The 24,341-nt window shown below is 44.8% G+C and overlaps 1 protein-coding gene across 4 annotated transcripts in view; it reads right to left on the reverse strand.

Moving 5' to 3' along the window:
* ADA2 (adenosine deaminase 2) overlaps positions 1-24,341 on the reverse strand; it is a 92,744-nt gene that overhangs the window by 56,288 nt on the left and 12,115 nt on the right. For 2 of the 4 annotated variants that reach the window (XM_068277259.1, XM_068277258.1), the window contains exon 2: positions 2,708-3,012. In XM_068277259.1, the coding sequence (XP_068133360.1) occupies positions 2,708-3,005 (298 nt within the window). In that variant the 5' untranslated portion in view covers positions 3,006-3,012. Of the gene's footprint in view, positions 1-2,707; positions 3,013-5,303; positions 5,463-24,341 lie in introns of those variants that run through there. The other 2 variants (XM_068277256.1, XM_068277260.1) reach the window with 2 other exon arrangements.

Genomic DNA, 24,341 nt, shown 5'->3' on the forward strand with positions numbered 1-24,341 from the left:
TGATGTCACCATGTGGTGGCACTTGAGGGAGACAGCAGAGGGAAATGGGATTCGATGCAACTGGGCAGGCACCAGGGGGGACATTAACATTTGGGAAGCAGCCAGGCAGGCAGAATTGGCAGCAGTGCAAGGCCGATTCCAGAGAGATTTCATGCTGAAATGAATCGGCCTGCAGTGTATGGATAGTGTATGGACAGCCAACAGATTGCTAGATGTATGGGCACCTTAAGACTGTGCTGCAGAGTAATCACGTAGCTACCCCACAAGAGGCTGCTGAACCATCATGGCCTCTGCTTCTCAATTCTTTCCTACCATACAAATACTGTTATAGTGTAACAAAACGCGGAAGCGCAGCCGCTCACTCTCAGAGCGGGGCGGCTGCTTCCGCATCCAGCATGGCGGCGCCGCCGCATGCCGCGTGAGCAGCGGTGAACGCGGAAAGGCCGCCGCGTGCAGTGCGGCGGCTCCCGCGGCGGACGCCAGGGAGAGTGCTGGTGTGGCTGGGACTCGTAGTCCACCAGCAGTTAGAGTGACGCGCGCGCACTGAGACAGAGCATATATGACGGTCAGAAGTGAGTCAGCTGACCAGGCTGGTCAGCTGACTCTGGCCCCACTCCTCATTGGTCCAGCACTTGGGGAGGTGCTGGAGGGGGGCCTGTGTATATATACTGCAGGATGTTCAGTTGCTGGTTGTCTGGCGTTGCGAACACATACGTGGGAGCACTCAGACCTGTAGTCAGATCCTTAAGTGTGCCAGGACCAGCTGGAGCTGTAATCCTACACTTAGCTAGATTCTGTTGATAGCTTAAAGTACTAGTTTTATTGTGATTATCTGTTATGACCCTTTGCCTGCCTGACTATCCTCCTGAACTCTGATCTTGTACCTTGCCATTCTGATACTCTGTTGCCGAACCCCGGCTTGTCCTTAGACTCTGCTCTACCTCCTGATCTTGTACCTCGATATTTCTGATACCCTGTTGCCGAACCCTGCCTGTACCTGGACTCCGCCTCTGCCTTCTGAATCTGTACTTTATCTGTCCGTGTGTTACGACCTGGCTTGTCCGACCTCGAGAACCGACCTTACTATTGGAGGCGGTTCCCCGTCCTGTTAGTGACACTTCCTCCTGAGTGTCACTTTCAGACTAACCATCCTACTGTCAGCCTGACTCCTCCCGCCTTGGAGAGTTCAGGTCTTTGGAAGTAAGCCGTGCAGTACTCCTCACTGCACTGAGGCCCAGTCCTCTAGTGTTACTGTTACACCAAGCACTACACTCTACTCAGGTGAACAGAGGTTAGCTGGTATATCGGATTATCGGTGATACTGCAGATCACTTATAATCTGGTATACATCTGTATTCCCAGTGATACTGCAGATCACCGGTAATCAGATCCTCTCTGTGCTTCACCGTTCGTTACATATAGTCAACATGAAGCTGGTGTTGTGTGTTTATATAACGCTGCTAAACCATCATATCTTTGATCTAATTATTCTCTCCCATCATTTAAGCAAACCTAAGCTGAAAAAAAATCATGGAATCGGACACATGGCGGTAATGACAAAAATAGAGAAAGAGGGCTAATTGTGAGTGCTGGTGCGCAGTGATCGGCTTGTATTGATGACGCGATTTATACAAGCCAAACACTAGAGGGAGACGCGCGAAGGAGAAGGATGTCTGTAATCCCCACAGGCATGGTGGATTAGGTAAGCAGCTGCTGCTACACACCAGGGGGCCGGGAGAGGGAGCAGAGGCATGCGAAGGGAACCGGGTACAAGCTGGGACAGAAATGGGCACAGGAGGACAAATGGGGGAACACAGAAGGACACATGGGGACACAGGAGGAAACATGGAGGGAGGCAGGAGGACACATGGGGCTACAGGAGGACACATGGGGATACAGGAGGACACATGGGGGATTCAATTCAGAAGGACACATGGGGGATTCAGGAAGACACATGAGGGGAGAAATGGAGGACACATGGGGGATACAGAAGGACACATGGGGAGACATGGAGGACAGACACGATTAGGGGGGGGGGGGAACATGAACAAGATGCTCCTGGAAAATGGACACACCAGTTTAGTGTATATTTTTTCCCCTGGTTTTTGCCCTCTAAACCTAGGTGCATCTTATATTCTGGAGCGTCTTATACGGTGGAAAATACGGTATGCAGCGGGTCAACTCGGTGCAGCCTGCATTTGGAAGCAACGCCATTTTCTCCTATTGCATAAATATGGTTTATGTGCAAAGCAAAAAAACGTATGCTATACTGCAATATTCATGGAAAACGCAAGTCTGAGCTAGGGCCTTAACTACATTTTTAAAGTTTACATGCAGACATATGAATGCATTGCCTATTGTAGAGTACAGTATGCTTTTCTTGTATTGCTATGTGGCCTTTTTAGCATCCATGGAGGTGTGAAAATGTGTGCTTACAAATTCTTGATGGTTCTCATAAGCAAAGGTATTGCGCAAGCTGTGTTTATTTCACAAATATTTTTACACTAAATCGTATCCCTCTTTTTCATTTAATTCATCTGTGTGTGCCATATCACTATCCTACATAAGGACTACCCTACTGAGCTATCCTGGCTGTCACCCCAGCAGTCATTCCCCTAATCTCATTACTGCAAACAAGAGGGTTTTAATTGCTTAACTACCATGTTTTTTGCACTATTAAGTGTCTCTATAAAAAGAGTACACTTACCTTTTGGCATGTGTCTTATAACATTGAATACTTGGCTTTGCTTGATCAAGCTGCGGGCTTTAAAAAAGTGCATACTGGGAGGGAAGATCCCTGTGGCCAAGGACTGGTTCATCTCAGACTCTTTAATCTTCATAAGATTCTTGTTGGCCTCTGCTTCTATCTCAGTTAGGAGGATGTTGCCCCCAACCCGCCGGGAATCCTCCTTCTCCATTAGGACAACTCGCTGGTCCTGCAAGGGGAAGGCTGTGACAACTCTGAACACACAGAGGAGAAGGATCCACTCCACCGGCTTCTGCATCGTATTACTGAAAAAAGACACAAGTATGCATGGTTATCATCTCTCAACAGTGACTTCTCAATTCATCATGAACTCCAATTGTCTGATGCCTCCCCCAAAACTCTCATTTGCCTTGCATCAGCTGTATCAGCTTCTTCCGTGGTGTATGACAACATAAGCCTCAAGACTGTGGCTCTTTTTCTCTACAGACCTCCTGAATCCTTCATTCTGAACCCGACTTTCTGCTTCAACGAATCTACCTGAGACATTGACAGAAGAGCTAATTATAAAAGCCAGAGACAGAACTCTGCTGTAATAGCTTTCAATGCAAGCTGAGCGTCTGAACTTACATAGGTTGCTTCTTCATTCATATAACAGCCACATCTCAGAAGTGGCCATCGGGTTATACATGAAATACATTTCTTACTGCAGGCATGGCAGAGTGAAAACAGGTACATGTGGCTTTCATAAACACACTGGGGAGAGTATGGAAATCATTCAATGATTACACACTGAGCAAGGAGTAAAGGATGCCCACTAATGATACAATGTTGATTGTACAATTTTATTACTTCTATGTAATATGATGGACTACCTAAAGTATCCACTCAAAATATATTCATTCAGTTTACCCTTCTACTAAATAGATTTGATAAGATTATACAATCAAGATTGTATCATTAATGGGCAGTTTAAAGGTGGCCATACATCAGGCGACTTGGCGGGCTATCGACTATCTTATTCATTTATAATCGGATTCGGATGAAAATTGGTGGCACCAAGTGCATGCTTGATCACCGATGCGACCAATTTCGGTCCGAAATAGGTTGCATTAATCATTCGGACGTGCTGCAAGATGTTGGGCCAACTTGCTCGATTAGGTGTGCAGCAGTAACGGTGAGCGATATCGGGACAAGCAACATAACCCCTGGCACTGTTCCCGCAAAGTGTGTGTATGTATGTATGTATGTAATGTATATGTGCATTTACATATTACCTGTCCTGTGTCACTTTGTCCGTCCGTCTTCCGCCTCTCTTCAATTAGCCACATACAAGCTGCTGGCGCATAGCACGGTGGCGCATGCGCTACGCTGACAGCGTGTATGCAGCTAATTAAAAAAAGAAGGAAGACGGACAAATAACAAGATAAAAAGAAGTTCCAGACTGGTAAAGCTTCACTGTTAGATAGCTTCAGGCTGGGTGCACACTTGGCAGTGCATGAAAGGTCACGTTTTCTGTCATGTTCGTTTTTGCATTTGTAGTGAGTTTTTAGTGCCTTTTTTTCCGCATGTGCATTTTTCGTGCATTTTAACGCATTTGCGGTTTGCATATACAAAACACATATGCGTTTTGTATGTGTTTTCCATGCGTTTTTCTATTGCGTTTTATGCAAATCACTAGGGAGACAACAGGAAGCGTAAACACATCAGAAAACTTTTTTTTAAAACGCACATAAAACGCATGATAAACGCATACAAAACATATTACATTGCTTTACCATTGACTTTCATTATGTGAGTTTTTAAAACATATGCAACAAAAACAGCATTTTTAAAAACGCATGTTAGGAAACACATACAAAACGCATATACGTTTTTTGATGCGGCCCATTGACTACCATTGCAGGCAAAGCAGCGTTTTCCACAACGCTGGCGTTTCTGCTGAGTGTGTTTCCAGCCTCAGAGTGGAGATTCAGGCTTTACAAACACATATGAGACTCCTTCTTTTAAGCCATTTTTTTTAAAGAAAACTTGACGATTACAGTCAAGTTCCTGTTTTTGTTATAAAAATTGTAATTAACCTCAACCCTCCCCATCTGTTTCTTTCACTTCTTCTTCTCATCTTTGGCTTTGCAGAGTGTCGGGTGATACAAGACTTGTGACAGCCCCAAATGTAACCACACTGTGCAGAATATGTAGGAGTAAGGTTGCAGGATCTCCTCATCTGAACAGTCACCCGCAGCAGATCATTATAGGGATGCGGACATCTATGAATATTCACAGGTGTACAGTATGTACAATCATGTCAAAAATCACCACACAACGTGAAGTGTTTTCTATTTCAGTGTACAAATATTTGATCTTCATTCCGTTTTTCATGTAGCAAACATAAGTACACCCCTATATTTATAACCAGGAATTGGAACTGGTACAGAGGATTAGAACATTATTAGAGAGGATCGGGGAGAAGACCTGTGCCATAGCTGTTCCTCAGTTCTGCCCTGTTTGCCATGTAGGTGCCACCACAAGAATATGTAATGTTTCTAATAACAGGAACTACAGAGATACTTGTGTGACTGCTGCAGACCCATCTACCCACCTTGTGTACCCATAGAAGGTTATATGCACCCAATCCCCATATAAGTGAGCCAGACGGAGCAGCCTGCGACCTACCTCATCCAGGCGGGAGTCTTGAGTGTGATAACAGGGTCACAGCCGTGAGTAACAGCCAGACCTGCTGGCTCAGCAAATAGCCGGTTTGTGTACAAGTGGGTGATTTCTGTGAGAAGGGAGTATGAACGCTGCACTGCCTCTCTGGCCACAAACTCAAAACACACTTTCTCTCTCAGCCTGTGTGCAAACATAGCAAATCTCTGTTATTTTATATCTGAGTTTCAGATGTACAGCAAAATACAGTACAGAGATGAAATACACCATGTCTTAAATGTCTCCCTTGGTAATTCTGTCCAGCTTTTCCTGTGGCCACAAAGAGTCCAGCCACACAACACTGCCGGCAGCTTGACCTGATCTATCTCTCAAGAGCATTATGGGAGAATAATGACACCTGTAACATATAAATGACGCATACAGATTCAGGGCGAACAGGCACATACATGGAGTACATCATAAAACAAAAAATGTTGATCCAAACCATAAAAAACAATTCACTGTGGCTACCCCATCTTATTTCAGCCAGGTGTTTTTGACAAATTGGATTTTACATTTTGCCCAATACAGTCCAGACATACCCCTCAGTTTCTGAGAAAAGAAAGAGGGACTATTCTTGGGCTTACATATTTGAGTAACGCACACACAACTCTGCATCTGCAGTTACACCTCTGATATTTCTCTTGTCACACGTTCAGTCAGGCCCCCGATCGCTCCTTCAGTCACACCTCTAGTCAGGCCTCTGCATTTTCTCCTTCACATCTCCAGGCCGGAGCCCATATCACCTGCAGTTAGGACCCTGCCACTTTTCCTAACATAACTCTAGTCAGTTAGACTGAATCTGCCAGTAACCTATATCACCACCCTTTTTTCCCTATAGCTGATGGATTTTGAAACAACTTGAGACAGTTTATCAACTGAAAGAAGATTTGGCCATAAGGCAAACTACTGTCAAGTGAGCAGGGGGAGGAGCTTACGGAAGTAGCAGTTTGATCAATTCTCAAGCAGCTCTCTATCAGATGGCATGAGCCTGACATTAAATTCTGTAGAGTAAAAAAAGAAGTAACAAAGTGGCTGATGGGGATCAGCTGTCCAGGGATACTCTCAATATGGATTATTCTTCTATTCTCTCCTCTATATGGCCACTCTGTATGGCCTTTGTAGAACTTAAGAGAAATCGTGACCAAGAGTTGAACTTCATCCCAATCAGTAGCTGATACCCCCTTTCCCATGAGAAATATTTTCCTTTTCACAAACTGATCATCAGGGGGCTCTGTATGGCTGATATTGTGGTGAAACCCCTCCCACAGTGGGATGTCAAGACCATGGTCCTGACAGTTTCCTGCCTGTGAACCTCATTGCATTGTGGGAGATAACAGCTGTTTACAGCTGGGTCCAACTGCAAACAAAGCAAGCAGCATCTCCTTTCACTGACATCACCTGCCAGCAGTAAAAATGTCACCATGTGGTAAATGTCAGAATGTAAATCAAGGAGAGGAAAGATTTTACAGTGGGAAAACACTGACTAAATCATTTATACATAATTATTGTAACGAGAGAGGAAAGGGAGGGGAGGGGTTGGTAGGGGTATTGGCGGGTAATGTCTAATAATATGTAACCATGTCTTATATGGTATGTATTGACATGATATGCTTGCCATGTGTTGTATTTGTGTCGACTTTGTAAAACTCAATAAAACCTATTTGTTAAAAAAAAAAAATGAAGCACTTTTTTATTACATTATTTTCACTGGAGTTCCTCTTTAAAAGGCTTCGGCAAGTCGCAAAGGGCTCTATGATGTGCCTGATAAAATCAAGTGCCCGATGATTCTGCGTTCTTTGACTAAAGCTTTCCACAATGATATGCAAGGTTGTGTAACATTTGATGATGAAACATCCAAACCATTCAATCAAAATCATGGCATTAGGCAGAGCTGCGTGTAGTGCCCATGCTCTTTGGAATCTTTTTCTTGGCATTGCTACTAGTGGCCTTCAAAAATTGCACTGTGGGAGTCCACCTGCACTCTAGAAAAGATAGAAAGCTCTTCAACATCAGTCTCCTAAACTCAAAGACCAAACATCAGGATCTAATCGCCAGAGAACTTCTATATGCAGATGATGCTGCACTCTGATGCAATCTCTGAGGAGTTCCAGAAACTTATTACGAGATTCAGTAGTGCCTGTCAACTATTTTCTATGAATGTCAACACCAGAAAGGCCGTCATTATAGTTCAAGGAACAAACTGGCAGCCCAACATCACGTTGGACAGTGCCTCTCTTGAAGTTGTTAATCATTTTTGTTATCTTGGTTCCACAACAACATCTGCACTATCCAATAGCAAAGAAATAGACTCTTGCATTGGCAAGGCCTCATAAACTTTTGGGAAGCTTCATGCTCACGTTTGGAGAAACAAAAAACGTACCATTGCCAAAGTCCTCGTGTACCAAACTTGCATTCTGAGCACTCTTTTGTACGTGGACAACACATGCCAAACAAGAACACCAGTTGAATGCTTTCCACATGCATTGTCTTAGATCTATTTTGGGAGTCTCGTGGAAGGACAAAATGAGCAATGAGGCTGGTCTCTCAAAGATACACTGCACCAGTATCATGGCAATCCTCAAACAGAAAAGACTCAGCTGGCTGAGTTCATCTGCAGAACGAACCCAGAAATATTACTAAGGCAAGTTCTGTTGGGTCAAATTGCACATGCAAAAAGACCAGTGGGACCACCTATGCTACTGTTCAAAGACTATTAAGTGTAAAATGGATTGCTTTGACGTTAATACTGGAAGCAAGGAGAAACATGCTGAAATTAGACCCATATGGTGTCAAGACCTAAGTATTGGCATGAAAAGACATGACGAAGTCTGGCTCGAAAATTTAAAGCAGAAAAGACTGCGCCAACCGATTCACGTTTTATCTGCGACAAACGTGGCAAGAAATGCCATGCTACTATTGTCTTATTTAGCCACTAGTGAAGATGTAGCAACTCTAACAATATGATGCCCACAGACAACAATCATTTGAAAAGAGGTGGTGGCCAATGTTCTTCTGCTCATGCTTCACTCACATTGAAATTGGCTTTTACAATACTACTGTATATTAGTTATTCAATGTTGTACCCTGACTTATTTTGCAAGTTTTCCTTGCACAACCTTTATACAATGTTAAATGAAAAACTATCAATAAAAATTTTGAAACAGAAATTGGCTTTTACACCCCAAACCCTGCTAAACTTCTAATGCTGGGCTAAATTACTCTAGAATTCAAAAGTGCAAAAAATGTATTACACAACTGAAACATTTTGCATTAACTAGGCACTGTATACCACTTTAGAAGACTGCAGCTGCTGCCAGTGGGTTCACATTAAAGGATAACTCCTTTTAAAAAGTGTATCTTCTCTCACAAAAATAGGACACTACTGGTTTTAAAATGGTAAGGCTGAAATCCCATACCTTACGATAAATAAATTGTTCTCCTGTCTGACACAGGACAAGTTTCTGCCTTTTGTTTATTCTGAAAAGATCAGGTCAGAGTGGTGCACTGCTGCTATTCTCATGTATAAAATATTTTCTTTGCCTCTTACCTGCTGTGCTCTGTATAAGCCATGTATGTTTACAGATGCCAGAAAAAGGCAGACACTTGAGAGGAGGGGAGTAGAAAGAGTACACTCCCACAAAGAGTGTTTTCATAACTCTGCTGAGATTCTTTACTTGTGATTTTGGGGTAACAGAATTTTTTTTAAGACTCATACACCAGAATGCTCCTTTTGGACTTCAGTTTGGCCTTCAACACCATCTGTCCACGTATACTGCATAACAAACTCGTGGAACTTGGTGTCCACCCCACCCTCTGCTGCTGGATCACGGACTTCCTTACGGACAGGTCTCAGATTGTGAAGCTGGGCGACATCTCCTCCAGACCAATAATAACTAACACCGGAGCCCCACAGGGATGAGTCTTGTCACCTTTTGCTCTATACAAACAACTGCACATCCAAAGTTAACTCCATTAAGGTCATAAAATGTGCTGATGATACCACCATTGTTGGCCTTGTTAGTAAGAATGATGAACAGGCCTACCTCCAGGAGGTGGAAAGTATCTGCCACTGGTGCAGGAAGAACAAGCTGGTGCTTTATACCACAAAAACGTTGAGATGGTCATTGACTTCAGAAGGCAGAGCACCAACCCCTATCCAATCCATATCGACGGGTCCGAAGTTAAAAAAGTTTCCAGTGTCCGGCTCCTGGGCACAACCATCCCTGATGACTTGAACCGGAAAGCCAACCCCATCTCAACCCAAATGAAGGCCCAGCAGAGACTTTTCTTTCTGCATCAATTAAAGAAGTTCAGCATGGCCCAAGAAATTTTAAAGTCCTTCCAACTCCCCCACTATCAAGTCTATCCTCTGCTCTTCCATTCCTGTCTGGTATGCTGGTGCCACTGCCAGCAACAGATTCAAAATTCAGAGGGTCATCAGAACAGCAGAGCCAATAATTGGGAAACACCTTCCTCCACTGGAGCTCATTCATAATGCCAGGATGTGTTCCAGAGCAACAAGGATTGCCAATGATCCGTCACATCTGGGCCATCGTTCCTTCCAATGGCTCCCATCGGGTCACAGATTCCAGGCCATCCCCACCAGGACATCAAGGCACAGAGAAACTTTCTTCCCTACAGCAGTGAGACTCTTGAACACCTTCTCCTCGCCTCCCCCCCCCCCCCCTCTTAGATAAGCACCTCCTTAGTTGCCACACCCCATGTTATGAGAAGTGCTATTCTTACTTAATTCTTTTTATTCTGTTTTTTGTCTTGTTTTTTTATTTGTTTTGCAATGTCACTGTGTCTGTTGGAGAGTTTTTTCACCGTTCTTGCACTGTTTTTGTTTTGCTGCTGCTGTAACGTATTGTTTTCTTTTCTACTGTCAGTGTGTCTGTGAAAAGAAGTGTTCAAGGTGCCCTGTGTTGATAAAACCAATTCCGGGCAAGACACAATCATGCTTTGCAAAATAAAAGGATTCTGATTCTGATTTTAGATGTGCGAGTACACTGTTTTTGTTCTCCTTTAAGAAGGGAAACATTCAATATATATTCAGTAGAATCCCTTTACAGTAAACTCCAAGGAACTGGGAAAAGTAGTATTATATCAGCAGTTTACTATATCAGAAGTTTACTGTAACAGAAACTGTCAGACTCAAGTACATAAATGCAGAGGACACTTCCTTGTGGCAACAAATGCCCTCTCGTATCCCCCTAGGTCCTAAAGGAGGAGAAGCAAAGTATTTCCGCATTTGGGAACAATCAGGAGGACAGAACCTTCCCCTCCTATTCTCCTATTGGTGCCAACATCTCTAGTGGCAGAAACAGTTAAATTCCAAAGTGCTGCTATTTGGTCGATAATTCAGTCTCTCTAAACCAGGCAGCCAATCAAGTGAAGCCATTCACTTTGGTAACATGAATAGCTCCGATACCCTACACTGGCGGGACTTAAAGAGACTCTGAAGACTCTTTTTTAACCTGTATTCATGTTAAGCCCCATAAGCCCAGCTAAACCGCCGCTATCCCGCGGCAAAACGAGGGGTTAATACCCCCCAAATTCCCCCTGCAAAATCCACGACTTTCTTGGTCGTGGATTTTGCTGCTCATGGAGGCAGAGTTATGAGCTACAGCTCTGCCTCTATGCGTGTCAATGGCCGCACGGATCTCCGCCTCTCCCCGCCCCTCTCTGTGAAGGCAGATTGAGAGGGGCGGGGAGAGGCTGCGATCAGTGGGGATTTACGCACTTGAATCAGAGCTTATGGCTGTAGCTCTGCCTCAATCAGGAAGCACTCCCCGGGCACCACGGAGGGGATTTGGGGGGTATTAACCCCTCGTTTTGCAGCGGGATAGCGGCGGTTTAGCTGGGCTTATGGGGCTTAACATGAATACAGGTTAAAAAAGAGAATTTACACTCGCTTCAGAGTCTCTTTAACATGTGTCCTGCCAATACAGCAGTAAACAGAAACATTGCAGAATTTGCACAATAGATTTAACAACTTGCCGACCGCCCGCTCATAACGCGCGTCGGCAAAGTGGTAGCTGCAGGACCAGCGACGCACATCTGCGTCGCCGGCTGCAGGCTAATTAATCAGGAAACAGCCGCGAGCGCGAGCGGCTGCTTCCTGTCAATTCACGGCGGGGGGCTCCGTGAATAGCCTGCGGGCTGCTGATCGCGGCTCGCAGGTTAAATGTAAACACAAGCAGAAATAATCCGCTTTGTTTACATTTTTACAACACTGCTAACAGTAGCAGTGTTGTACTAGATCAGCGATCCCCGGCCAATCAGCGGCCGGGGATCGCTGTCACATGACAGGCAGGAGCCTGTTAGAGGCTGCACAGGACAGATCCGTTCCTGTGCAGCCTCCGATCTCCAGGGCAGGGAGGGAGAAGAGGGAGAGGGGGAATCCTGCGGTGGAGGGGGGTTTGAGGTGCCCCCCCACCACCACCCACACGCATGCAGGAGCGATCAGACCCCCACAGCACATCATCCCCCTAGTGGGGAAAAAAGGGGGGCGATCTGGTCACTCTGCCTGTTACTTGATCTGTGCTGGGGGCTGTAGAGCCCACCCAGCACAGATCTTAGAAATCAGCGCTGGTCCTTAAAGGAAAACTTAAGTCAGGAAAAAAAAATGACATTTACTCACCCGGGGCATCCCTCAGCATAGAGGGGTGATAGCAGCATAGAGGGGTGATATAGCGGCTGGGAACGCGGAAAATCAGCCGCGTTCCCAGCCTGTCGGCGGCTGTCGCCGAACCCGGAAGTAGCCGCCGGCGGGGACAGGACGATCGGAGCGGGGCTGCGAGGGCACCATACAGCTTCGGGGGGCTGAGGGATGCCCCGGGTGAGTAAATGTCATTTTTTTTTTTCCTGACTTAAGTTTTCCTTTAAGGGGAGGTAAAGGCTGAGTCCTGAAGTGGTTAATAAAAGTGATTTCCAATGGTAGAACTGGGTAATGATTGCACCATGAGGCCCACAGCAGTCGCTATCAGCTATACACAACTGAATTCAATGCTGTACAGTAACTTAGATGACTGGTGCAGGTATACAGAAACAGGCTGTAACAGGAGATGCTGGGCATGTGTGCGCTTCCACACCTTCTCTTACATCAGGCAGCAGCTTACCTGTTCATGCAGCATGAAGAGAGCAGCACCTGACCTGACTACTCATTGGTCTCACACTGACACATGCACCACCCACTTTCCACTATAGGACGCGGAAGAGCCGACCTGGCGGCTAATCGAGCCGCCGGATCGCCACAACATCTCCCCGTGTAGACGGGGCTTTAGGGACAGGGGTTGGCTTTTTCAGAAATCATTGGCTCCACATTGGTTCCAGATCAGAAAAGCCAGGACAAGCTGTGGGGCTTTCTTGTAGCAGTACCAGGTCCACAATGGTAGCCTCTCACTTTAACCCTCTCACTGCCAAGAACTCACTCTCAAACGCCCAAACATTTTTAGCATATGTCAAGAAAAAACACATCCTGATCCTGAAGAAATGAATATAGTATCTTCGATTTAGTATGTCACATGATCATGCCGTCAAGATTTTAAAATGAATCTCACTAATACGGTATTATAAATGCGAAAGTTTGAATGTTTGTTACTCAATCATGCAACAACGGATTTGAATGAAAATCAGCACACACATAGTACATTACCTGGATTGACATATAGGATACTTTTTATTTCCATAACCAAAAAGTGGGCGGAAACAAATACAAATTTGACTGGGAAAATGTAAACTGCAGCCATTGTTACACTGTTAATGGTAGGGTTCTCAAACTTTGCACAGTTAGTCACTGAGTGACTGGAATTAATATTCAGACAAGTGGGTGGACCCTAAAAAAAACAATCAAAATTCACCTATTGATTTTCAAGGGGAATATTTAATTGCTGCCATTCTTGCACTGTTAATGGCACCAGCCTCGAAACCTGGTACAGTTGGTCATTGGGTAACGGGTTCAAATTCAGAAAAGGGGGTGGAGCCATGGCCAATCAGATTTGTTTCATTTCAATGCAAATTATTGATGCCAAAGACCACAAAGCTCACAAACTAGGTCATTTAGGAATTGAGTAATTGTGTGTTAGGGTTAGAAAAAGTGGGCAAGGCCAACACCAGCCAAATACATACTCGGGCAACGCCCGGCAATCAGCTAGTATTTTCATAAAAAATACACTAATATCTTTACTGGTGCTTACAGAGGCAACAAAACTTCAAATTTTCTCAGTAAATACTGTATAAAATCTGAGACAATGAATACGGTAGATATTAAAGAATAGCTTACTAATAGTGCAAGGCTCCCAACTGTCCCTCTTTCGGAGGGACAGTCCCTGTATGGGAGCCTTGTCTCTCCCTCTTTCAGGACTTTGTCCCTCTTTCTATGTAAATATATATTTATCTACTCAAAAAATGTTTGTTTGACTCTAAGCTTTATTCCCATCCTTTAAATGGATATATTACTAATTTTAAAATGTTAATATGAAGGAAAATGAACCAGGATAGAAAGGACTAGTGTAGTTTTAATTATATAGCAACATATTTTTCTCATGAAATCGTTATGGTATGCATGACTAGGGGTGCGATGGGGGCGTGATCAGGGGTGTGTCAGTGGCATGGCTTAAGTGTCCCTCTTTCTCATCTCAAAAAGTTGGGAGGTATGATAGTGTATCAAAGTATCTTCAGAGACACACAAGAGTCTAATCAGGCTCCTGGCATCTCTACTGTAAAAAGCTGAGATCAGGAGCACAGAGGTCCTAATCTTCATCACACATTTGCAGCAGCTTCAGCTGCTGGGACGCTACAGAGAAACAGGAAATGCTAATGAGCGTAAGTTACAGGGCAGCAGATCACAGGTATGAATGAGCAAGTAGGAGAGTTCATACTTATTGTATGAGAGTTCATGCTTATTTACAGTATCTCCTTCATTCACTCCGCCAATCCTGACAAATAAGCACGCTGTGGAAGAAAGGGAGAATGGAGGTGGGAAGTTGTAAGCAACAGTAGTGATTACAGAAGGGAGTTGCACTTTGAACAGTTGATATGAGTGACTGGTCATTGAAGATCACCCTGGAACAGAGGAAAGCAGCAGGAGGCAGCATATTATATTTTAAACAAGCTGATGCCACTATAACCTTATTTTACCCTCTCACAGCCCTGGTAAGATGGATCTTTGCAATAGCTTTTATTGAAGGGTACAGTTTTGCCAATCCCTCTTGTTCATGGCAGCCATGGGGTTAAACCTAGCTCATATTTGTATTAATTTATTGGTGGGACCTACACTAAAGAAGGCCCGATTCACATTGGCAGTAATAAACGGTTCACGGATCGTAACGGACATGAACGGATCCAATGTTAACCTATTCGCTTATTGGACCGAAATTGGTCTGTGTGAAAGGATCTGTTCAGCATGCACCTCTGAACGGACCGCAAGTTTGGTGCTGAGCCCAGCGGAACAGAAACGGATGCTGAGGCACTGCGTTGGGGGCAATAGGAAACAGATCCTTTAATCACACTGGCTAGAAAACGGACATTCTAGCCAACAAAAATCTACATTTGTGATGGGGGTCTGGGGGTTATATGGGGAAACGGAACTAAACCGACAGAATGGAAAGGGATCAATTCAAATGGAAATCAGATCCGTTTTCACAGATCTGTTTCCCAGAAAGTGCCAGTGTGAACTGGCCCTAAAGACTTGCCGTTGGATGAATTTGCATTGATACAAGGAAATGCACCTGGTTTTTCTCTTGCATATGTTATTTTGCTTTGCCTGCAGCGCTGTACACAAAAGCACAACAAATCATTCAGGCATTACGTTAATGAACCCCATCTACTGTGGCTTGGCTCTCGATTCGGTGGACATGGTACAATTTACTATGGACTGTCCCTTCTGCCTTGATAAACAATTGCTGTGACAGCGTGTTGGAAGTTACGTGATATTAAGTCATGGGATTGAGCGACCGCAGTCATCGCGCCCCCAGGCTTAAGCTGTGTCCTTGCTGTCACTGGCAGAGTACAAGGCAAACTTTTCATGACCTCGCTAACTAATCACCACAATGTGCCCTGATTAAATATGTGCCATAGTGTGGTGCAAGCAGCCCATGGTGAGTTCAGAGCTACACAAACATTGTGTTGCCCGTAGTGGGGAAAGACTTCTATTTCAGAAAAGGTATTCATCTTGTCAAGTCTGACTGGGTTATATGGCTTTGTAATATAAATAAGCTACAGGTGTGTTTTAACCAGTTCTTGGTTCTGAGCCAGTATATCTACGCCCCGTGGGAAGACTATTCCTGTCCCAGGGGCATAGATATGCGTCTCTGGCTTCTAATGTGCTGATGCCAGATGACCCTCCCCCCTTTCAGTATAGGAAGCCAGAAGACTCCCCCCCCCCCCCTTCCTGGGTAGCCAGATAACTCCCCTCCACTTCAGTATAGGTAGCTAAAAGCACCCCTTTTCAGTATAGGTAGGCAGAGGACCTCTCCTTCAGTATAGGTAGCCAGATGACACCTCCCTCCAGCATAGGTAGCCAGTTGACCCCCCCCCCCCCCTTTCAGTTGTGGTAGCCAGTTGACCCCTCTCCCCTTTTCAGTATAGGTAGCCAGATTGCCCCCTTTTCAGTTTAAGTAGCCATATGACACCCCCCTCCTCCTTCAGTATAGGTGCCAGATGACAACCCCATCCTTCAGTATAGGTAGCCAGACGCTCCCTTGCTCAGTATAGCTAGATAGTAAGATGGTCCCCCCTCCTTCCCCCGGAGAGCTGAGCAGCAGTGACTAAACTCTCCAAACTCCACCCAAATCACTGAATCTTCCTCTTCAGTCTGCCACTTTGCATCTCTCACTCTCCAGCCAGCATCTCTCATCATATGACGTGTCGGCATGTTAATGGTGAATCACAGGATAAGAAGCCCCGGCTGGAGAGTGAGAGAGTGAGTTTGTGTTTCAACGCTGGAGTGAAACCTGGAGGGCTGAGTCTGGTGCCCTGCTTGCAACTCTGCATTTAAGATGCCCACCAAGTCTGTAGCCGCCTGCCATGATGAGCAGATAACAGCCTGATACATGCCACTCTGCTTTAACAAACTATTTGTTAAAGCAGAGTGGCATGTATCAGGCTGTTATCTGCCTAAGTGCCAGGCCTCCGCTTTTCTGCTGTTGCCCTAGGCTAAGGCCTTTGTGGCCTTGCCACAAATGCAGCCCAGGGTAGAAGGGATGACAAGCAGTTCTTTATTGTGCGCCTAGATGAGAAGAAGAACAAAGAGCTCGTAAGTAGGTCTGGTGTCAAAAGGATATTTAGGCAACAGCACTGGGCTCCTACATGTGTTCGTGGCTGAGATGGTCCCTAACAGCCACATAATGGAGTTTAAACCAGCATTTGAACTTCGCTTATGACTACAAAGAAGAGCTATTTGAGCTTACTGAGTGTTTTAAAAATCCTTAACTGGCTGCAGATTGAAATGGAAATAGAACCTTTAACCTCCTTGGCTGTAACCCTGTGTGTGACACGGGGTAAGCTGCCGGAGGGTGCCGCTCAGGCCCTGCTGGGATGATTTACATAATTTTTTTTTCAAACACGCAGCTAGCACTTTGCTAGCTGCGTGTTTGCTCTGATCGCCGCCGCCGATGCGCCGCTACCCGCCGCGGAAACAGGCCCCCCTCGCATACCCCTTGCGCAGCCTGGCAAATCGCCGCCAGGCTGCACTGTGGGGTGGATCGGGACTCCCTGTGACGTCACGACGTCCGTGACGTCGTGACATCACTCCATTTGTCGCCATGGCGATGGGGGAAGCCCTCAAGGAAATCCCGATCAGAACGGGATTTCCTTATGGGCAAGCGGCGCCGGCGGCGATCGGAGGGGACGGGCGGATGCCGCGGAGAGGGGGGAAGCATGTAGCTAGCGCTAGGCTAGCTACATGCTTAAAAAAAAATGGCGAAAAAACCCTCCCGCGGCTGCGCAGCCGCACATATCATACCGCCAGGGGGGTTAATACATTAAACTGTCAAAAGACTTGTGAAGCGCCAATATATGTTTATGATGATTTTATATGTACATTTCTTTTAAGAATTATGGATTTCCCAAATAGATTTAACAAGAATTATGAATTTCCCTTTAACTTAGAGCATGCATGATACAATACTTTAGGGGCACAGCATAGTTACAAATATCATAGGGCCCCCAAACATTCACAACCCCTTTACTCATCCCCATCAGCTATGGGGGGGTTTCATTAGGCCTACCACAGCCTATGGCCCACCCGTAGCTGCGAGGGCTGTTTCTCCAGTATTTACTCCTCTGCAATATTCTAGTACTATAGGGCAGAGTTCCCCAACCCTGTCCTCAAGGCCCACCAACAGTGCATGTTTTGTGGAAATCCACAGAGGTAGATAATCAGCTCTGCTGAGACACGAATTACCTCACCTGTGCATGGTTGCAGTTTTCTGCAAAACTTGTACTGTTGGTGGGCCTTGAGAACAGGGTTGGGGAACTCTGCTTATAGGGCACCTGACCATAAAACAAACACACAAAATCTCTGCTAAATATAAATTTGAAACAGAAGGTATTTGCAAGTATCCAGCTTTACATGAGCAAGAAAGGTCCCTCATGATGCATCACTTCTGAATATGCAAATCATGTCTCTAAACACATACAGAGCTGCTAGAGTGCAGAGTTAGCCTATAATGTATTAATGTTACAGAGCCATACTAATCCAACATACAATCCATGCATACAGCTGTTTCAATGTGACTGCTCCTCATCAGAGCAAGGCACGGATTACTATGGCTCTATGAGGTAGCCGTATTCATTTTCCTTAAAGAGACACTGAAGCGAAAAAAAAAATGATGATATTATGATTTGTATGTGTAGCACAGCTAAGAAATAAAACATTAAGATCAGATACATCAGTGTAATTGTTTCCAGTACAGAAAGAGTTGAGAAACTCCAGTTGTTATCTCTATGCAAACAAGCCATTAAGCTCTCCGACTAAGTTAGTTGTGGAGAGGGCTGTTATCTGACTTTTATTATCTCAACTGTTCCGGGACTACCGTATTTACTTTTCCTCTGCTAGAGGAGAGGTCATTACTTCACAGACTGCTCTGAAAGACTCATTTTGAATGCTGAGTGTTGTGTAATGTGCACATATTATAGAATGATGCAATGTTAGAAAAAACACTATATACCTGAAAATAAAAGTATGAGAATATTTTCTTTGCTGCTAATCTTCTAGTAATTATTCATAGTACACAACCAATTCACTATATTATATTTTTTTTTCTCGCTTCAGTGTCTCTTTAACTTCCCAGCAACTCTGATTATTGAGTGGAGTCATCCACACAGATTCCCATCAAAGTCAGGGTAAGCTTGCATATTTTATGGAAAGGTTTATTGAGCGGAAGGCGTCCTTAGCTTCTTGGGTTAATTACAGAGCACTTCAGAGAAGAGATTATCCAACACTCCTGCAGTTTTGGCAAGAGGTCACAGAATTTCATGCAGTCAGCAGGAAGTGGAAACTCTGCAACATAAATTAACTTAGCAGGTAAGACAAGAAAAAAAGAAACTGTAATTCTTACCTGACAGGGCCAATAACACTACAAGCCTCTGCTTCAGTCACAAATGTGCAGCTTTGTGTTAAAGTACAATTCACGGCACAGATGTTTTCCTAGACCCGTGAAGGGCTCTGTGGCTGATAGAAATAATGTCAGGTGGAAGAGATGGTTTCCTGTTCTATCTGCTAATCTGCTGTCACATTATGATTTGACAGATATGCATTTCTTAGCATTTTCCATTGCTTATGGTCTATGACTTTGATTCTACAATCGATCTGCAGCAGAATAAATGAAGTTGACAAGGGCCTTATAAAGGGGACCTTATTGATGTGTCTGACACAGTGGTGCAACATTCATTGAAAAAAAAAAAATAACCCAAAACATACTTACATGATCAATGAAAAGGTAAGCAGAGGCGCCAGTAGGATAAAAAAAAGGTAAAATGTTTAAAAATAGAGGAGGGAGAGGTGGACTTCTCTCCTCCAAGTAGAGACAAATTAGTAACGATGTTGTATTAACAAGATAATTAATTATATACTCCAAGCTTCAGTACAACGCGTTTTGTAGGAATGACCCTGCTTTATCAGGCAATAGGGATGGAGTATACAGCAAGGCAGGTCTAGGACTAAGCCAAGTGCTTCTGTATATCTTCATCCCACATTGTAAGGGGATGGAAGTTATATGACTTGTCTTAGAGCGGTGTTTCTCAATCAGAATCAGAATTAATTTTATTTCGCCAACACTGCTGCGCTTGCGTTGCGTTTTTAAAAACGCATGCGTTTTTAAAAACGCAAGGTCTTTTGAAAAAGAATGAAAATCGTGATGACTTGTACACACTGGTGCGATGCGTTTTTAAAAAAACGCAAACGCAGTGCCTGCTGCGCTTTTTTAAGCGCAGCGCATGAAAAACGCATGCGCTTGCGTTTTTGCCTGCGTTTTTCAGAAGTCAGTATCCCAGAAGACTCTGCAATGTCCTGATTCCTGTTGAAATGTAAACTAGAAAAAAAACAAAGGATTCTTTAGCCAATCAGCAATTACAAGAAAAACGTAAACGCACAAAAAACGCAGGCAAAAGCGCATGCGTTTTTAAAACTACAGGCACTTTAAAAACGCATGCGCTTGCGTTTTTGCCTGCGTTTTTCAGTGTGTACAGGCCCTAAGTTTGCACCTACAAGGAATTTGTCTTGGCAGTTGCTTAACAAACACAAACAAAAACAATACAAGGACAGACAGTGTGTATATTACAAGCGAAGGACATTATAAGTATAGTGGCAGTAAGCAATGTGAGAATTGTTCATTTACAGTTCTGTGCTGATTACTATTAAGTCCTAGCAGCTCTAACGTGGTTCAGCATTAAGTATGGCTACCGCTTGAGGAAAAAAAGCTGTTCCTGTGTCTGGAGGTTTTGGTAGCGATTGACCGGAATCTTACTCCTGAAGGCATGCGCTGGAAGATGGAGTGAGCTGGGTGAGAGGGGTCAGAGGCAATTTTGTTTGCTCTCTTTCTACACCTGCTAGCGTAAAGATCCTGCAGGGAAGGTAAGCTACAGCCAATTATCCTTTCCGCTGTTCGGATGATGCGCTGCAGCCTCCCCTTTTCTAATGCTGAGCAGGAGCTGAACCATACAGTCATAGATGATGTTATGGTGGATTCAATAATTGCAGTATAGAACTGCACCATTAAATTTTGAGGTAGGCCAAACTTTTTCAGCGTAGATGGTACATCCTCTGTTGCGCTTTCTTGACAATAGTGGCCGTATTGTTATCCCATTTTAGGTTGTGTGCGATCGTGGACCCAAGAAACTTGAATGACTCTATCTGGGTTATTGTGGATCCATTTATGGTTAAGGGGAGGTGCTGGGGGGGAGATCTCCTAAAGTCTATTATCATCTCCATGGTTTTGAGAGCATTTAGTTCCAAGTTGTTGCTGCTGCACCAGGAGGAAAGCTGTCCCACCACATGCCTGTATGCAGATTCATCCCCGTTTTGTAGGAGACCAACTACTGTTGTTGTGGTGATATATTGGGGTGCTGATGCTGTTAAGGATAATACAGTAATATATTTTCATTTTCCCATTTTTATATCCGCTGTGTTATGTCAAAGGTGTAGATATGCAGGCTAGATTCATGGACTGTTCATGTGATTGTGTGGGTGGGTCACTAGACCTACATTTGCATCTAAAGAGAACTTCAGTGAATAGAGCTGGGGTAATCAGACAATGGCAGAAGTGAAGTGTTGAAGTCATTGACACTTGAAACATTTACACTTCTGTTGAGGAAGTGAAGAACTCTAGACTAAGTCAGGAAGAGTCTCTTCACCAAAAGTTGACATGTGTGTTAAACACTATTTCATTGTGAGGAAATTGAATTATTGGTGGAGGTGCAAACTATACCCTGTAAATCACATCTATGGGAAGGGGTTGGAAATCTCTGCAGACTTTAAAAACGGAGACAGGAAAAAGCCTTAATCAAGTTTTCACCTGGAGTTGAAAAGCCTCACTTCACAATCTTTTGATGTATAGACTTTTACCTGGAAATGGAATATGTCTGAGATTTAATTAAAAACTAGTTCCTCCCCTCCCCAAGGAAGTTGCAGCCTCCAGGCGTATCTCACAGTATAAAACAGCAGCTAGGATAGCCACAACTTGTAGTTCTTGGAGGTAGCACACATGGCTAGAACTAACGTGGTTCCTGACCAGAAGTGCGTACTCCCGCAACAACGCCAGATTGATACGCTGGTACGTTTATTTACCCGTTTATTTTGGTAAGCAAAATCGCTTTGTGTGTATTTTTGTACTTTTATCTTGTTCACTTTTTACTTTGTTTTTGTAATCTTTTGTATATATTCTGTTCTGCATTGTTCCACTTTTTTCCCTGGAATATTAAATTATTATTTAATAAGCTTGACTTCTGCCGTACTAAACTAACACTCATAGCCTAGAAGAGATTGAAGTGTGTATAAGTCCATGCCTAATTGTATGCTTGAGCAACACTACCATATGAAATAGTAATTGCATTGTGTGTGGGGGCGTTTGTCATACGTTGGCCTAAAGCGCGCAGCTGACCCAACGTACGAAAACGCCAGTGCGAGTAGCGACAGCAGAGTGGCTAACAGTATCGTTTGGAACGACTGTTAGTGGTTTTGCTTCACTACAGTGTAAGATTGCAACTGTGTGTGTGTGTGGGTGCGTGGCGTTCCCGTATTCGGCCTAAGCGCAAAGCTGACCCGAATACGAAAACGCGGATTGCGCGCTGAGGACTCGACCGCAGAGTGGAAGTGTCTAGTGAACCGCTAGTGGTGGCAGTGAGAGGTGTTCTGGGGGGTCACAGCCTTGTTTGTAGCTCGAATAAGGCTGCTCCCCGCTTGATCTGCTCAAACCCGCAGTCAGGAACCGTATATGCAGGCGTGCCGCGGGCCGGTTCCTGACAGTTGTGTCATCTGCAAACTTCAAAACCTTAACAGATGGATCTGTGGAGATGCAGTCATTGGTGTACAGTGAGTAGAGCAGTGGGGAAAGCACACAGCCCTGGGGTGCACCAGTACTGTGTCCTTGTGACTCCCCAACTGTGCATGTTTTGCAGGCAACCTCACCTATGCACAGGTAGGGTAATTAGTGTCTCAGATAGGTGGATTCCATGTAGATGAGACACTAACTACCCATCCTGTGCATAGGTGAGGTTGCCTGCAAAATATGCACTTTTGGGGAGTCACAAGGACAGGTTTGAGAAAAACTTTCTTAAGGTGCCCATACACTTACACGATTTCCCGCCGATAGACAACAGATTCGATCACTGTGATTGAATCTGCTGTGAAATCGATGCGCAAACGCTGACCGATTGTCTGATTTCCGTCCGAAATCGATCGATTCCATTGATCTATCCGCGCGGAAAATTTCGATCGATCGCCGGTGGTTCGGGAGTGCGTCGATAGCGGCGTTCAAATGTCCGATGACCGACGCTAGCAGCAGTACATTACCTGTTCCGCTGGCGCATGTCCCCGCAGTCCCTTCTCCGCGCTGCGCTCCGGGCTGGCTTCACTTACTTCCTGTCGGGGAAGTTTAAACAGTAGAGCGCCCTCTACTGTTTAAACTTCCCCCAACAGATACCGTTATATAATTATTACCTGTTATGCCTATGTCAATATACAATGCATTTTTCCTATACTATTGTTTGTTCTGATATAGCAATGTTTAAAATGACACAGTAGTTCTACTGTTAATTTTGTTCTTGTGCTTGTTAAAACTAATAAAAACTATTGAAAATAAACTTCCCCCAACAGGAAGTAAAGTGAAGCTGAAGCCCAGAGCGGAGAAGAGACAGCGGAGACCAGGGGACTCGCGCCGGCCAGATCAGGTAATGTATGCAGGGGGCGGCGGCAGCTCCACAGATTGTGAATTGGTTTCATAGTGAAATCGATTCAAAATCTGTTTGCAGTGTAGGTAGCCAATAGATATCTCTTTGATCAGATTCGATCACAGAGGGATCTATCTACTGGTCGATCTGGTGTATGGCTGCCTTTAGAGACCAGATCAGACTATGAGAGACTTTTTCATGTCTCTGTTTGAAATCGTACAGTATTAATCAAAAATTATTTTCTATTTCAGGATTTTTTTGAGCAGATTAAGGGTACAGCAATGGGTTAGAACGTGGCCCTGTCCTAGGGCAATCTATTTATGGTGGACTATGAGGAGGCATTTGGATACACCAATCCATTGTTTCATCAATCTGCCAAGACTTAAGTAAGATATATTAACAACATTTTTATGGATTGGCGGGACCACGTTTAAACCTTAAAGAGAACCCGAGGTGGGATTTAATTATGCTAGTGGGGCACAGAGGCTGGTTGTGCACACTAACACCAGCCTCTGTTGCCCCATGGTGTGCCTCCAGGACCCCCCTGCACGCCGCTATACTCCCCGCAGTGCTGGCGACACACAGCGTGCCGCCAGCACAATGTTTACCTCTGCCTGTCTGTTAGCGCCGCTCTTCCGCCTCCTCCGTATCGGCGCTACCCGCCCGCGTCACTTCCCTCCAATCAGCGGGAGGGAAGGGAAGCGGGCGGGTAGCGCCGATATGGAGGAGGCGGGGGAGCGGCGCTAACAGACAGGCAGAGGTAAACATTGTGCTGGTGGCACGCTGTGTGTCGCCAGCACTGCGGGGGATATAGCGGCGTGCAGGGTGGTCCTGGAGGCACACCATGGGGCAACAGAGGCTGGTGTTAGTGTGCACAACCAGCCTCTGTGCCCCACTAGCATAATTAAATCCCACCTCGGGTTCTCTTTAAAGAGAACCTGAGACAGTTCATGGTTACTTTTTATACTTTCCTGGGGCTGCCCCATGAAGATCAAGGGCTCCCCCATCACCCTCCTCAACCACTTAGTTGTCCAAGGAT

The sequence above is a fragment of the Hyperolius riggenbachi genome, chromosome 3 (assembly GCF_040937935.1).
Source record: "Hyperolius riggenbachi isolate aHypRig1 chromosome 3, aHypRig1.pri, whole genome shotgun sequence".
Classification (NCBI taxonomy): Eukaryota; Metazoa; Chordata; class Amphibia; order Anura; family Hyperoliidae; genus Hyperolius; species Hyperolius riggenbachi.